The sequence below is a fragment of the Acomys russatus genome, chromosome 30 (genome assembly GCF_903995435.1).
Source record: "Acomys russatus chromosome 30, mAcoRus1.1, whole genome shotgun sequence".
NCBI classification, from domain to species: Eukaryota; Metazoa; Chordata; class Mammalia; order Rodentia; family Muridae; genus Acomys; species Acomys russatus.
The window spans coordinates 18225152-18241823 of NC_067166.1; the positions used below are offsets into that span (position 1 = coordinate 18225152).

Genomic DNA, 16672 nt, shown 5'->3' on the forward strand with positions numbered 1-16672 from the left:
CCCCTTCTCAGAGAAGGGAGTCCCCCCCCCCAATAGGTAGCAATGCACCCTGTCACATCAAGTCAAAGCAAGATAAGCACAGTCTCTTCCATGCAGGACAGACAAGGGAGCCCAGCTAGGGGAAGGGATCCAAAGGCAGGCAACAGAGTCAGAGAGGGCCCCGCTCTAATTGTTAGGGACTCACATAAAGAACAGGCTGTATATCTTATATACTATTTGCAGGGTGAAAAATGGCCAGTGTCAGCAGAGTGCTGAGTCAGACAATGTGGGCAACCTCGGACACAGCTGCCACAGGACTGATACCCACACCCCAGGGGGAAGAGTCAGATCCCCAGAGCTGCAGCCTTGACCCCTCTGAGGCGCTGGCTCCAGCCCTAGACTGGCCTTGCCAAGTCCATTCCAGGACAAGGACACAGAACTGAAGTTCCCTTTGTCCTCTCATCAGGGCCTCTGAGACAGTCTTGGGTTGGTCTGGCCCACCACAGGAAGGCACTGGTGTTCATTCCAGGAGTTATGGAAGCAGAGAGGTGATGAAACTTGACTAAAGTCTGCACAGGCTTTACAGCATAACCCCTAACTGCATTCTAAAACTTGTCCTTATGCCCAGAGGTCAGACATTTTAGGCCATCCAGTTGCGGAAGCTGGCCTGGCTTGTTTCTGCCATGTCTTCTGTGCTTACAGTTTTTCTTACCAAGCTTCAATGTCTTGCTCCCATGCACTATCACCCACAATTGAAACTGTTTTAGGATTATGATCATGATTTGTTTTTAATCTTTTGGGACAGAGTCTCTATCTCTAGCCCAGGCTGCCCCGGGGAAACTTGCAGTCCACCTGCCTCAGCCTCCCTAGTGCTGGGATTGCAGGTGTGTTCGTTATGCCTGTCGTATTAGTTTGTTGTCAGCTGAATTATCTGTTTCCTCAAGGCAGATGGTTATGAGAAGCACAAACTAGGGAATTACATTTGTATTGTTAATGTAATGCCAGCCCCAGCAACTGACGGCCTTAGTCATCAGTGTGGTAGTAGATCAGGGCTTTCTGTTTGGCCACCGTGGGAAATCTAGTGATCATTATGCATTCACAATTAGAGGAGGTCAGGATGGCACATGTTATGAACTGAAAGTTCCCTAATTAACCCCACGCCAGCAGTCCTGCATGACCGTCACTGGTTATGCATTAGGCATGTTCTCCCTCCAGCTCTGACTCTCAGTGACTTCAAGAAAGTCCAGCACACCTCCAGCTTCCAGTTTCCTTTCTTTGGGGAAACAAAACAAAACAAAACTGAACTGTATTTTCAAAAAATATAAAGAGTTGTTTGGCCTGTGCGTGGCAGGTTATGCAACTGCCTTCAAAGACCTCACTGGCACATACATGTAAAGTTAAATAGCTAAGGATGAAACTAAATACAAGTTTTGCAAGTTTGTTTTTCTTTACAGGTTGCAGATTTAGATGATGAATTTGCTGGCTTGGTTTTAGGAGAGTTTAGTGAAAATTTTGATTTAGTACCAGCTGAAAAGGTAATGTGTTAATTTAATTATCTAGATACATTTTTACTGTGGTTTTTCTGTCTTTGGAGTGTGTGTGTGCGTGTGTCTGTGTGCGCACGCGCATGTTAACTTTTTATACTATTAAGAATGGTGGCTTAGTTGGTTATCATGTCACACGCCTTTAATCTCACTCAGCAATCAGGGAGGCAGAGGCAGGTGGACCGCTGTGAGTTCAAGACCAGCCTGATCTACAGTGAGTTCAGGAAAGCCAAGGCTACACATACAAAAACAAACAAACAAAAACAAAAACCCCACTGTCTCAAAAATAAGTAAATAAATAAAGAAATATTGTGGCTTAAAACTGAAAGCCATTGCTCACATAAGTTCTTAGTGCCAGTAACATGCTATTTCCAGAAACACTTTATAAAGTTGGAAGTTGAATGTTTTTCCTTACATAGAATCAGGATCAGTTAATTTTCTCATATCAGTGCATCTTTAATGGGCCGTGGCCCACTCAGCAGGAGGGACTTACCCCAGTCACAGAAACGTAGCCCACTAGGTGGGGCTGGTGTGCTCGTGAGTCCTAGAGGAGAAGCAGCTACTGTGGCCACTTTACTAACCCAGCACCTTCCTAACTGCATCCTAACACTCGTCCTTTGCCCACAGCTAAGGGTCGCGCTCACAGTCCACCAAAGTAGCTTCTCTACAGGAAACCACAACTGGTCATAGTACAGAGATCAGCCCCAGTGGACACAACATGTTTCATTTTATTTTATTTTTGGTTTTTTGAGACAGGGTCTCTCTGTGTAGCCTTGGCTGTCCTGGACTCGCTTTGTAGACCAGGCTGGCCTCGAACTCACAGCGATCTGCCTGCCTCTGCCTCCCAAGTGCTGGGATTAAAGATGTGTGCCACCACGCCCGTCTTTTTTTTTTGTTTGTTTCAAAGCACTTATTATATCTTAAACTTTTCTGTCTTCTGAAGCTGGATTTTCAGAGGCCTCACTCTAATGCTCTGTTGAACAAGAGGTAACACCAGACATTGAATATGCTGTGTTGTGACTGGCGTTATAAGAAATAAAGCGTGAAGAACGATGGGTGTGGGGAAGAGTGCTGTGCACAGGGTGTTGAGGGCAGGCTCCTGCCTGAGGGTCTGACAGGAACTGCTGTGCTGTGCACAGAGCCGTGTTCACTTTCTGTCTGCTCTTAGCTACAGACTGCAATACACAGAGTAACACTGGCTCAGGCTGCAGTGCCTGTGCTGTGTGGAAGTGCCTTGAAAAACAAGGGTGTTCAGCCCTTGCTGGATGCTGTGACCATGTACTTGCCATCACCCGAAGAGCGAGAGTATGGGTCTCTGTAAGTACATGACCACATACTTTAAATTCATGTCACTTGAGAAAATGAATAAGCTTTGTTTCATAAAGGTAGTTTGAAATGTCCATTAAAAAAAATAGTGGAGAGTATCTCTATAAACAATAGAAGCCATAACAATTTTCACTTTAAAAAACTTATTTTGTTCTCTTTTAAAACCTATCATAATTGTAGATTGAGTTATGAAGGTGGCTTTTTTCCTGTGTGTGTTGATTCTGCCGCCGCCTCCCTTTTTTTTTTTTTTTTTTTAGATTTATGTATTTATTTATTTATTAAGTAATGTTCTGCCTGCAGGCCAGAAGAGGGCACCAGACCTCATTATGGATGGTTGTGAGCCACCATGTGGTTGCTGGGAATTGAACTCAGGACCTTTGGAAGAGCAGACAGTGCTCTTAACCTCTGAGCCATCTCTCCAACCCATCCTTTTTTTGTTGTTGTTGTTTTTGTTTTTAAGTTTGTTACTCATTTAGTAGATCTGTTTATATTCATCAGGATTTCAGGATTTTCCTGTAGTTACATTATTTTCTGACTATAGAGAAGGGCATTGTTTCCTTCCTGCTGTCCGGCTCTCTACTTGTACAGCAGATCTCTAACCCTGACGGAGCAGTAAGTACAGTGGTGGAGAAGTGGGTTTTGTGTCAGTGAGGACATAATAACTTTTCACATCTTGAAACTAGAAAGGTGTCATGTGAAGTGAGTGAGAGCCCGGACTTCATGCTGAGTGGCCTTGTCCCATCTAATCCACGTTACTGACCTCGTTATCAGTGAAATGTAGGTGACAGGACTACTGTCTCCTAAGATAATTGTAAAGATCCAGTGAGTTAAGAGTTATTAAGCGTAAGGAACAGTACTAGCATGCAGAAAGCTTGCATATCAGCACCATTAAGAAGGACTGGGAATAAGACTGGAGAAAGGCTATAACTAGAAGTGCTTAACTTGGGGCTGCAGAGATGACTCAGAGGTTAAGAGCACTGGCTGCTCTCCAAAGGTCCTGAGTTCAATTCCCAGTAACTACATGGTGCCTCACAGCCATCTATAATGAGATCTGCTGCCCTCTTCTGGTGTGCAGGTGTACATGCAGGCAGAGAGCACTGTATACATAAATAATCTTAAAAAAAGAAGTGTTTATCTTACTTTGAGTCACGGACTTCCTTAAGAATGATGAAAATATCTTTTCCTCAGAAAAATGCACCTAATTGACAGAGTTTGCCAAGTTCGGGAAAATTCAAACTTTCCAAAACTTTTTTTAATGAATGCCAATTTAAGAACATGTTTCTCTAAGAATGCCCTTTCTGTAAGTAAGTTCAGGTGTTTACTATAGACACAAAGTGAAGTGAGAGCCTGACAGCAGCAACTGGGAAGAACGTGGAGATTCTTTGGTCTTACAACCTTTGAAGATATAGTTTTTAAGGAGAGAGTTCGTGCAGTGGCAGTGTTTACAAATATGGCAGTACTTGACAACATTAAGTATTTTAGTCAGTGATGGAGGAGCGGGCTGAAGTAGCATCACTCCCTGGCATGAGGTGCTTGGGAGGACCCTGACTGGTCTGTGCAGACGGCTGGGCCTTCTCTGATACCCCCTTTATCTTGCAGGCAGTGGTATAAGGACGACCTGTGTGCACTGGCATTTAAAGTGCTGCATGACAAGCAGCGGGGACCCCTGGTTTTCCTGCGCATTTACTCGGGCACACTGACGCCCCAGTTGGCTGTGCATAACATTAATAGAAACTGCACGTAAGGAGAAGTTTTGGTTATTTTCTAAAACTGCATCAATTTACTTAAAAGTCCTTTACTAACATAAACCCTGGCTTTTATAGGGAGAGAATGAGTCGTCTGCTTTTGCCGTTTGCTGACCAACATGTAGAAATCCCTTCTCTGACTGCTGGTAACATTGCTTTGACAGTGGGCCTTAAACAAGTGAGTGAGCACCTGGGTTCCACAGGACATCATGTAAATGTGATTTATAAATATTTTATGATAGCAAGAATTTCCCAAATCATCTAAATGTCTGTTATGTGAATATGATGGCATATTCATCAATGTGGCTGAATGTCATACATTTGCTAGAAAGAAGAATAGATTACAGACGGCCACAGACAGGGTGGATCATAGTCAAGTAAAGCTAAACTCTAGGTGATGTCCACTGCTTGTTGAAATGTATATATCAAGTTTACTTAAAATACTGTTTTATTCCCATGGAATCTTGGCCTGTGTGTGTGTGGGGGGGTGGGATTCTCTCAGGGTTGAGGGGCCAGGGGAAGGACCAAAGGAGAGCTTCTGCGGTGGGGGGTGGGGGGGAGAGGGTTTGAGGGAGGGCCAAAGGAGAGAGTCTCTCTTTCCCTGTCACTGAGTTGTCCAGGCCTGCCTTGAGCTGGCTGCCCGGCCCTGGCTGGTCTCAAACTCTCCTCCAGTGTGCTTGGTGAGTGTTTGGCCCCATTTTACAGCTGCTGTAATTTTAAAGTTTGATGTAACTTTACAGCTGACCAGGTAATGATGAAAGATGCTTTGCTAAGAAGAGCTCTCAGGGCCAGGCTTGGGTGTCTTTTGTCCCCAGGTCTGTCCTCAGTCCACTGCTCATCAGTGCTTGCTCACCACAGACACAACCTAGACATGTATAGCGCAAATAGGAAGAAATGCTTGGTGACACATCTGGTTTGGGTGGGTTAAAACTGAGGACTTTTTTTTAAATTCAGATTGGTCAAATGTAGTTTTCCATTAAACTTTGGCATCTCTCATGTTGGGATAAAAATTGTTACTTTAACCTTTTAAATCTTCATTATTAACTGCAGGTTTCAGAAAGGTTTAGGAGAAAACTTCCACGGTCTGAATTTTGTACCTGGGGTATTTTCTTTTAAGTATTTTTAAAAGATGTTATTTTATTTATTATTATACAGTATTCTGCCTGCATGTACACCTACAGGCCAGAAGAGGGCACCAGATCTCATAGATGGTTGTGAGCCATCATATGGTTTCTGGGAATTGAACTCATGACCTTTGGAAGAGCAGACAGTGCTCTTAACCTCTGAGAGCCATCTTTCCAGGCCCTGTCCTGGGGTATTTTCAAGACAGGGTTTCTCTGTGTAGCCCTGGCTGGCCTGGAACTCTCTGTAGACTAAGGAGACCTCAAACTCAAAATCTGCTTGCTTCTGCTTCCTGAGTTAAAGGTGTGTACCACTGTGCCTGGCTGAACCTGGCTGTACTAAAGTGTTTTCTCTGCCGTGCGTATCTGAGGGAGCAGTGCAAACATCTGGAGAGCTGTTACAGAAGGAAAGCAGTGTGAAGGGAATTGTAGTTTCAGAGGTCACATTCAACCCATACTACTTGGGGCTGTATCTTAGGCTTATTTAAAATACTGCTTTGTTTCCATGGAGCTTTTGCTTAGTTAGTGTTAGTGTGTGTGTGTGTGTTCTGCTTAATTGGATATTTGAGTTAATAGAGAATTTTCTGTAATGTTGTAAGACATTCCTAAGTGGTGTTAAAACATTTTGTGAACTTTTACTTGCCTTGCTATGATGAGAAATTCAGGCAAATATACTTTTAGGCAGATATATTTTTGCTAATTTTGGGATGTGTTGTATGTATGTTTCATTATTTGTTACAATTTATTACAGTGACATTTTAGATGGAGTTCTTAGAAGTTAAATGAGCCTTACTTATATAAAGTTGTAAGATCTGTGAATTATTTCTTTTAAGTAAAGTGAGAAGTACATGCTATGCTAAAATTTTGTCTCGTGGTTTTGGGTGGAAGATGAGTGCTAGCCTCTTTGCTTGCAGACTGCCACTGGAGACACCATTGTCTCTTCCAAGTCCAGTGCCTTAGCTGCAGCTCGTAGAGCGGGAAGAGCAGAAAAGAAGCATGGGAAAGACAGTGAAGCAGAGAGTCTGCTGTTAGCCGGCGTGGAGGTCCCAGAGCCTGTCTTCTTCTGCACCATAGAACCACCGTCAGTGGCTAAGCAGCCAGGTACGACAGTGTCAGCTCGTGGGTGTCTGTAGCGATGGAGGTAGTGTCAGTGAGTCCTCAGAAGACTTCCTGTGTGACAGAGCTAACTTTTACGTGTGCTTACTGCTCAGCATTTCTTGCGGCTGATCTGTATTTACCTGAGTCACTTTGATTTTTTTTACAAACTCCATAATATATTTTAGTCATTTTTTTTATTCCATATTCTTTGTTTGTTTGTTTTGAGACAGGGTTTCTCTGTGTAGCACTTACTTTGTAGACCAGGCTGGCCTTGAACTCACAGAGATTCGCCTTTCTCTGCCTCTGCTGGGATTAAAGGCGTGTGCCTACTCTGCCCAGTCTTGTAATAATTTTTACGGGATTCCAAGTAATTGGCCCTGCCCTGCCCTCATAGTGTTAGGTTAATTAGGACATGATTTGTAACTGATTCACTTTCTGCATCTCAAATTTGAACCAATTCTGATTTCCTGAGGATGTTTTGCCCATTATGGTTTCTCCTCTTTCACCTAGTCTTGCTCACGTTATAAAGGGTTTCCCTGCCTCTTTAGGTCTCAGCTCAGACATCAGCTCTGTGTGGCTCTCAATAAGTTCTCTCTTACGAAGACCACCTAAAGACAAACTTTCTAGTTTTCTTTTCTTTTTTTCCTTTCTTTTTTAAAGATTTATTTATTTGTAATTTGTACAATTCTGCCCACATGTATGCCTGTACTCCAGAAGAGGGCAGCAGATCTCATTATGGATGGTTGTGAGCCATCATGTGGTTGCTGGGAATTGAACTCAGGACCTTTGGAAGAGCAATCAGTGTCCTTAACCTCTGAACCATCTCTCCAGCCCTTTAGTTCTCTTTAATCCCCCGCAAAGAACATTCTTTATTTCCTCTCCATATCTCTTAAGATTCAGTGGGAAAGAAAATATCTAGCCAAGTGTGGTTGTAGTTCATCTACCCAACTGGAATGCACATGAAAGAAATTGAAGTACACATGTAAGATCCCAAGTAATGAAAGAAACTGGGTCTTTCCTTGTTCAGTTACTGCGGGAACAGCATCTAATGTAAGACAGATAGATGTAGCAGGGGCTAGAGCAATGGCTCAGTTGTTAAGAGCCCTGGCTCTTTCAGAGGCCTTGGGTTTGATTCCTAGCATGCGTGTAGCTGCTCACAATCGCCAGTAACTCAAGCTCCAGGAGATCTGGTGTTCTCTTATGGTTTCCTCAGTACCAGCCACTTATGCGGTACATATATTATATATGCATGCAGGCACTTACACATAACACATTTTTTTAAAAATGTAGCAAAATCCCAAATATGAAATGCATGAAATGTGAATAGTTTTCATCTCAAGCATTTCAGGTAAGAGAATGTTCATCTGGTATATCATTTAAACATGAAGTAATATAAAAAGTATTCATGACGTCTAGAGAGATAGCACACTGGTTAACAACAGTCACTGCTCTTGCAGAGCGCTAGGTTGAGTTCCCAGCATCCAGTGCTGGTCATCGGGGGTAGCAACCATCTGTGACTTCATTTTCAGAGACTCTGACACCCTCTGGCCTCCAAGGACATCAGCACACAAGTGGTGCACACACATATAAGCAGTCAGAATGCTCAGACACGCAAACCTTTTGAAAGTACGATTTTTTTTTCATATTAAGTCTTTCAAATCTGGTGTGCATTTTACATTATTGCACCTATTAATTCAGACCATTAACACTTAGAAGTGGCCGGTGGCTGCTGTTAGGCAGCATAGCTCTAGGCAGACTGCCCTATATACCTTAGAACGATTTGAATGGATGTAGTTGATAAAGTTATTCATTAATCTGTGGCTCAGCCCTTTCTTTGGCTGCACTTTGTAGCCTGTGGAACTTTTATAGAGAAGGCAAGCACATACTCCATGCCTCTCATCTTCCTTCTCATCCAGTGCTGCTCTTCACTGCCTGATGTCTGGCTGCCGCCGGCTTGCTTCTTTCCCCAGCTCACCCTGGAGATGTGTGCATGTCACTCACCTTTTGGCACCTCTCACTGGAATGGTCTTACATGTTTTAGTCTCCACAAAGCATTTCTGGCTCTTTGAACTTTTCATCTTTTATCAATGTACCTATCTGCTTGTTAGTCTGTGCTCCCCACTTCAGACTTACTGTTAAGTTACTTAGAAATGGAGTGAAGATAACAGATGTTATTTCATCACTCAGATTTGGATCATGCCTTGGAACGCCTTCAGCGTGAAGATCCCAGTTTGAAAGTGAGGCTCGATGCTGACTCTGGACAAGTATGTATATTACCCAGCCCTAAGAAGGAGAGAGAGGGCCGGCGTGGTTGTGCACGCCTTTAATCCCAGCACTCGGGAGGCAGAGGCAGGTGGATTGCTGTGAGTTCGAGGCCAGCCTGGTCTACAAAGTGAGTCCAGGACAGCCAAGGCTACACAGAGAAACCCTGTCTCGAAAAACCAAATAAATAAATAAATAAAATAAAATAAAATAAGAAGAAGGAGAGAGGACATGCAAATAACATGGATTACTCCTATAAGAAAAAGCTCTGATTCATATGAGTTTCTCTTTATGTATGTTGTCATTCTAAATAATCATTCTCTTCACTTCCCTAAAATAATTACATTTCCCTAAAGTAATTTCATTTCACATACACAGATCACTCCCCATCAGTTTTGACTCTGTAATATAGGCTTTTGTGAAGTTTTGAAATTAGTTTCAACTCTTCTGTCTCTTACACTGATACTAAAGGGAGGTTAGAAACCACAGAAGCAAGCTTTTCTGTTCAGTGCATATTCAAACCAGCCTAGGGGTTGTCTTTGCCTTCAACATTCAGAAAGCATCTGTGTGGTTGGGAGAGGCCTTAGGAAGACGTTATTTATCCTAGTCTCAAGACATTGTCTTTAGGCATAGTTTCAAACAGTTGTCTGCTTCTTCAGTAAGAAAAGGGCTTTAGCCAGGCGTGGTGGTGCACACCTTTAATCCCAGCACTCGGGAGGCAGAGGCAGGTGGATTTCTGAGTTTTAGGCCAGCCTGGTCTACAAAGTGAGTTCCAGGACAGCCAGGGCTACACAGATAAACCTTGTCTCAAAAAATGCCATCACCACCACCATCACAAAAAAACAAAAACAAAACAACAACAACAACAAAAAGAAAAAGGGAAAAGAAGGTTTAAACCAGACTTTTAGGTGGCTCATACCTGTGATTTCAGTACTTGAGAGGCTGAAGTAATAGGATTGCTACAAGTGTGAGGTAAACTTGGACTGAGTAAAACCCTATCAAAAGCAAACCTGGGGGCTGGAGAGATGGCTCAGTGGTTAAGAGCACTGTCTGAGCTTCCAGAGGACCTGGGTTCAATTCCCTGTACCCACATGACAGCTCACAACTGTTTATAACTTTCTAGAGGACCCATGTTCAATTACCACCAATTTATAACTCCATTTCCAGGGAATCCAATCCTTCTTATGAATCCCTGGGCACCAGGCACACCAGTGGGGCACAGACATACATTCAGCAAAATATTGATACACATAAAATAAAATATTAAAAACTTGGACCAGTGAGATACCTCAGTGCCTAAAGGCACTGGCTCATAGACCTGATGACCTGGATTCCATCCTGGGATCCAAATAAGCTGTCCTCTGACCTCTACACGTGCCTCTCCCTCCATCACGCACAGACACACAGGACTAATAAATAAATAATGGACACACTACATGCAAAGAAGATAAAAGGCATTATCCACCTTTAAGCCCAGCACTCGGGAGGCAGAGGCAGGCAGATCTCTGTAAGTTCGAGGCCAGCCTGGTCTACAAAGTGAGTCCGGGACAACCAGGGCTATTACACAGATAAATCCTGTCTCGAAACACCAAAAAAAAAAAAAGCATAGTCCAGAGATTATAAATAGTGACCGCAATTTGGAATGTGGTAGGCACTGTATATAGCCCTAACTTGATGCCACTTACTTACCCAGCTGGTAATCAGACTTCATGGAAGGAGACTGTGTTCAAAGAGTTCACTGCAATTGGTGTATTAACCTAGTCAGCAAAGTTGGAAGTAGTAATTTTTCAAAATTATTATGTATGCAGTGCCCTGCCTGCACATATACCTGCAGGCCAGAAGAGAGCACGATGGTTATGAGCCACCATGTGGTTGCTGAGAATTGAACTCAGGACCTTTGGAAGAGCAGCCAGTGCTCTTAACCTCTGAGCCATCTCTCCAGCTCCAGAAGTAGTATTTTTAAATAGGAGCCCCAAGAACATTTCAAAATAACCTCAGTTGTAATTAATAGAAAATTACTTAAATATGTGAACATTTCTTTTTGTAATACTTTGCCTTACCTTTTTCCTGTATACAGTATTTTGTTTTATTTTTTCCCTTTTGCTACCAGACCGTCCTGTGTGGCATGGGGGAGTTACATATTGAGATTACTCATGAGCGGATCAAGAGGGAGTATGGCCTAGAGACCTACCTTGGGCCTCTGCAGGTGGCATACCGGGAAACCATCTTAAACTCAGTGCGTGCCACAGGTACATTTTGGACATTCTGGGTTTGTTCAGTGTTTAGCTGTATAAACAGGGACCACAGATTCTAGGGTCTCCACAGTTTTACTCTGTATTTAAAAAAAAAAAAAAAATTGTGAAGAACAGAGGCCTGGTGCCATTGCTACCCAGTCCTTAGACAAATGTGTTTTCTGGTGGCTGTGGGGCAGGGTAAGCCAGTGAAGTGGATGGCTTGTTTCAGTCCTTACCACTGACAGGAGTATAAGAATGTGAAGCTAATGAATTATAGTTAGTATATGAAGCTAGTGAGAAGTTCTGCTATAGTGCCCATTAGCACACCTAAAACTGGCCGAGTCTTGTGACTACCCTTCACTGAAACTTGAGTGAGCCGAGCATGACTGCAGTGGCACAGGAGCTTTGCTTCTGCACTATACATCTGCAGCAATGAAAAGACAAGATAAACCCTCCTTTAATTAATGCCTGAGCTGGTTAAGATGAAACTCTGGAGGTTAAAAGAAAGAGGGAACAGGAATCTGGGCAAGTTCGTGAGCACTGCACTCATCAGCTGTCATCCTTCCTCTCTGTCCAGCACTGGAGGGCACTTCCTTTCAGAGAGAGCTGACTTGAGGGAGTCCTCTCCACAGAGGCAGGAGGCTAGGAAACACATCTGGGCATGCATCCAGGGGAGCACCAGAATCCATCTTTACAAGTTTCTAGTGCAGGGCTTTAAGCCTAAATTCACAGGACCCGATTGACCTGAGAAACTTTAAGGTTTATGTTAGACACTCATAGATAGAACAGCATCTGGAAGAAGCTGGAGGAAGCAGAAGGCCTCTGAAAACATGTATTTCAACCCAGGCCTCAGGGGCGTCCCACAGTAAGGTACTCTACAAATAAATGCTTTAGACAGGGAAATAAAGGTCCCAAGATTATAGGAACCAGCTTGCCAGCTGCACACCACTGAGGAATGATTTGAAATTATCACTCACACATATGGCCGTGTGTGTGAGAGAGAGAGACAGAGAGAGAGACAGAGACAAAGAGAGACAGACAGAGATCATCAATAACAGAAGGAAGAGGGCAGGAGGGCAGGTCTTCCTGAATGGAATACAAAGTGCTGCTGACAGGTGTAGGGTGGGAGCATGATTGGAATGGAGCACAGCCTGGAAGAAAAAGAAGTGGCCCCCTCCCTCCTTTGCATGTGTTTCAATGTGTTTGTTTTCAGATACCCTTGATAGGACGTTAGGAGACAAGCGCCACCTTGTGAGAGCAGAACTGGAAGTCCGGCCAGCTGAAGCGCCCTCTGGTGTGGCTGAGATCCAGTATGCTGACTGTGTTGGTGAAGACCTCCTGCAGGCCTCACGTGAGGCCATTGAAAATGCAGTCCACAGTGCATGCCTCCAGGGTGAGGGCCGCACACAGCACACGCTCCCCTTGATTGCTCTTCCCTCCCACTCTTCTCACGCTGTAGTGTAAGCCAGGACCTTGTCCACACCATCGTGCTGTGCCTCAGTACTATACTCCTAGCCTCCTAATCATCCCATGGTTTCCAGATATTTTAATGTTCTCTCTGAATTTCTTTGTGTTTCACTTGTATTTTGTTCTTTTTTTAAAGACAGAGTTTCTCTCTGTAGCCCTGATTGTCCTGGACTTGCTCTGTAGACCAGGCTGGCCTTAAACTCACAGAGATACGCCTGCCTCTGCCTCCCAGGGTGCTAGTATTACAGGCTTACGCCATCACCGCTGGCTCTTCAGTTGTATTTTTGTTGCATTATTCTTGTGTTATTGTATTATTTATATTATTCTACTTTATTGTCTCCTGACTCAGGTCCTTTACTTGGATCCCCAGTTCAAGATGTGGCAGTAACACTACACTCACTTATGGTTCACCCCGGTACCTCCACAACTATGGTTAATGCCTGCATCTCAAGATGCGTACACAAGGTATAGAGCGCTCTGCATGCTTCTGCTTTAAGGGAATGCACTGAGTGAGCCCCAGAGGTTCCACAGGCAGCTGTGTCCATAGAGCTTGACCTATGACCTTGTCCTCTTGGGGTCATCGAGGTGGCTCAGTGGGTAAAAGCACTTATCACCAAGCCTTTAATCTCCAGGACCTGCATAGTAGAGAGATCTGACTCCTGAAAGTTGTCCTCTGAGTTTCATATGTGCACTGTGGTGCTCCTGAGCACACACAAATGTAATTTTTAAGTTTTAAAACTAGTTCTTACATGGGAAGTCTTTGATTTTTGTTTTTTTAACCAAGTTTTCATTTGAAAGATAGATTGCTATTAAAAGACATCCTGAGAAGCTAGGCATGGTGGCACACGCCTGTAATCACAGCACTCAAGGAGGTAGGTAGATCTCTGAGTTAGAGGCCAGCCTGGTCTACAAAGCGAGTTCCAGGACAGTCAAGTCTACACAGGGAAACCCTGTTTCCAAAAACAAACAAAAATACTGATTTTGGCAAAAGATCTATGCTTTCTCCTTTCCAAACATATAGCTACTAGCTGCAAGCTTGCCCTGTGGGTTTTTTTTTTTTTTTTTTTTTTTTTTTTTAACTTACTCACTTTACATCCCTCCTTCCCTCTCTCCCATCCACCCCAGCTGGACTGAGTGTCCTCTTCCCCTGTGGCCTGGCAAGGCAGTCCCCACCAGGGGAAAGTGATCAAAAAGCTGGCAACAGAGTTCATGTCAGAGACAGCCCCTGCTCCCTTTATTAGAGGACCCACATGAAGCCTGAGCTGCCCAGTGGCTACATCTATGCAGGGTCCTTGGTTGGAGCTTCAGTCTCAGCAAGCCCCTCTGGGCCCTGGTTAATTCAGCCAGTGCTCTTAACTGCAGAGCCATCTCTCCAGTCCCAAGCCTGGTGCATTTAAATGGACAGATCTGGGGTCAGCTTGACACTGGGTTTTAATGTAAAGGACAGTGAAATCTAATATTTATTCTAATTTGTGAGTTTGTTCAAATTAAGATTGCTTTTATTAAAAACAACAACAACCCCAAACAGATCAGTCCCATTGAGAAACAGGTTTAGACCAAGCATCTTCCCTCTCAAAGTATCAAGCATGTGATCCCCTGAGATGTCCTTGAGTGCCATGCCCTGCTTCCTGTCTTAGTGACCCAGCAGAGCTGACAACCTCCTGTGCCTGTTTCCCAGTGTCGGAGTGTCCTAGCTTAATGGAAGATAAGTCAATAGTGAAACCTTAAAGCATTATGGAAAGGTGTTTGAATTTTATTCTGGAAACAATGGAGAATGAATGTTTTGAAGATTGACATATATTCAGAGCACAGAAGTGATGGCATGGGAAAGACAGTCTAAGACAGACAGGAAGTAGATGAGGTCTGAACTAGGGTACCAGCAACTGGCGTTTACTGGAAACAGGAAATCAGAGAAGTATTTATGTGTGAGCTGAAAACTACTAATGCCATCAGCAAATAAGAAAGGCCAGAGGAGTGGTTGGAAAGTAAATGCTGAGCTTAGTTTGGGGCCCAAAGCAGGCCCAGTGGAGACATCAGAGAGTGGGCTGGGAACTACTGTTGAAGCTACATAAAGCCTGATTTTGAAGCTCTGCAATTAGGTAATGCTCAGAAGACTGTGAGAAGGACAGAGGGCAGTTCTGGAGGGCAGCACTGTTCTTGAGTTGCAGAGCCTAGCTCCTAGTTGTAGCATTTTCCTCTTAATTTTTACCTTTTATCTTGAAAATATTTTCAGCCCTTGTGTGGCCTTTGAATTCTTAGATTACAAACTGTGTAATAAAGAAAGGGTTTGTTCATAGAGAATTGTCCTGACCATTAACTTGGTTGTTGGCCCTTTTAAAGCTTCTCCAGCATGTGGCTACTAGTCCAAGTTCATTCTTGGCTCCTTATAAAATGTTGTCTGTGGAGAGTTAAAGCAAGTGAGGTCACCAGAGCCCTCCGCTCAAGAATACAGCAAACAGTTCAGACTTGGTGTGCGTCTTCCTTTTCCTTGAATAGAGGTTTGTTCACCTTGTGGAATCTCCTAGGCCCTGAAAACTGCTGCCAAGCAGGTGCTGGAGCCCCTGATGCATCTTGAGGTTACAGTGGCTAAAGAGTACCTCAGCTCTGTCCTCGCAGATTTGGCACAAAGAAGAGGTTTCGTCCAGGAAATCCAGACTCGCCAAGACAACAGAGTTGTTGTAGGATTTGTTCCTTTAGCAGAGATTATGGTAAGTTCTTTGCATTTGTGATGTACATATTCCTTAATATAGAGATCTGGTCTGAGTAGATCCAGCAAGCAGCAGGGCTTGCTTTAGAGAACTCATGCCACATTTCCAACCACCAGGCGTGTGGGGACTCCCCCTTCAGTTGTGCTGAGAGGTAGGGAGCATGGCCTTCAGGCGGGCCATTTCCAACCTGAGGGCACTGTACCAAAATGTGGTCTGAGTGACCGGTTTCCTTTCCTTGCATTTTTCCCTTTGGGCCATACGTTTTGTGGCCAGCATCAGTCTCTTCCCTAACCAGGCACCTCTGCTCCTAGGATAGGCCCCAGCAGACAAAGAGCAACAGACAGAGTCATATTACCAAATTCCCAGGCCTCAGAATGCATGCACAGCTGACTTACCTGATGCTAAGTTTTCCTGTTTGCCATAGTATTTCCTTTTTTCTGAAGCGCTCCCTGGAGGTGGTGGTACTTATCAACACCTTCTCTGCTGTGTTCTGAAGATAATCCACAGGGTAAGAAACAGAAGCTTAAATTAAGTGCAGTAACAAACTGACATTCTTTTCATTAGGGATATTCAACTGTGCTTCGAACACTGACATCAGGCTCGGCAACTTTTGCCTTAGAGTTGTCTACTTATCAAGCCATGAGCCCTCAAGACCAGAGCATGCTGCTCACCCAGAGAAGTGGTCTGGCCCAAGTGCTTTAGGTCCTTGGAAACGGGGAAATGCCGGGGCACTTAACTGCTGGTAAATTTCTGCTTCGGGATGTGGAAAGAACTTGACAAGATGTACTGTAATGGCATTGGAGCTGCCATTCTAACACTGTGTGGGGCATGCTTTGCTGTAAATGCAGACAGCTGTGCCCTGGTTCTCTTGCTCTGTTGCTGTGATAAAATAATGTGATTGAGACAGCTTATAAAGGGTTTGTTGGGCTCAAGGTTCCAAAGGAGAGTCCATACTTGCAGGGACAAGGCAGCGGGAAGCTGAGAAAGCCCTGTTCTAACCTCAGGCACAAAGCAAAGGACAAACTACAAGCAGGGCAGGCAGTGAGCTCTGAAGACACCCAGCGATGGTCTTCCTCAGGTAAGGCTGTACCGCCTTCCCAAATGGTACCTCTCACTGCAGACCAAACATCCAAACCTGGGCCTAGGAGGGAGATTCCTCATGTCTGTCTGTGTACCTTGTGTATCCCT

The 16672-nt window shown here is 44.1% G+C and overlaps 1 protein-coding gene across 1 annotated transcript in view; it reads left to right on the plus strand.

Annotated features, from left to right (window-relative positions):
- Positions 1 to 16286, plus strand: part of Gfm2 (GTP dependent ribosome recycling factor mitochondrial 2) — a 38135-nt gene extending 21849 nt beyond the window's left edge. Inside the window, exons 11-21 of the mRNA XM_051172598.1 lie at positions 1434 to 1514; positions 2692 to 2840; positions 4449 to 4589; positions 4673 to 4772; positions 6630 to 6816; positions 9001 to 9077; positions 11186 to 11324; positions 12523 to 12702; positions 13126 to 13241; positions 15302 to 15484; positions 16049 to 16286. Coding sequence (XP_051028555.1) covers positions 1434 to 1514; positions 2692 to 2840; positions 4449 to 4589; positions 4673 to 4772; positions 6630 to 6816; positions 9001 to 9077; positions 11186 to 11324; positions 12523 to 12702; positions 13126 to 13241; positions 15302 to 15484; positions 16049 to 16186 — 1491 coding nt within the window. The 3' untranslated portion in view covers positions 16187 to 16286. The remainder of the gene's footprint in view (positions 1 to 1433; positions 1515 to 2691; positions 2841 to 4448; positions 4590 to 4672; positions 4773 to 6629; positions 6817 to 9000; positions 9078 to 11185; positions 11325 to 12522; positions 12703 to 13125; positions 13242 to 15301; positions 15485 to 16048) is intronic.
- Positions 16287 to 16672: the final 386 nt, after the last annotated feature.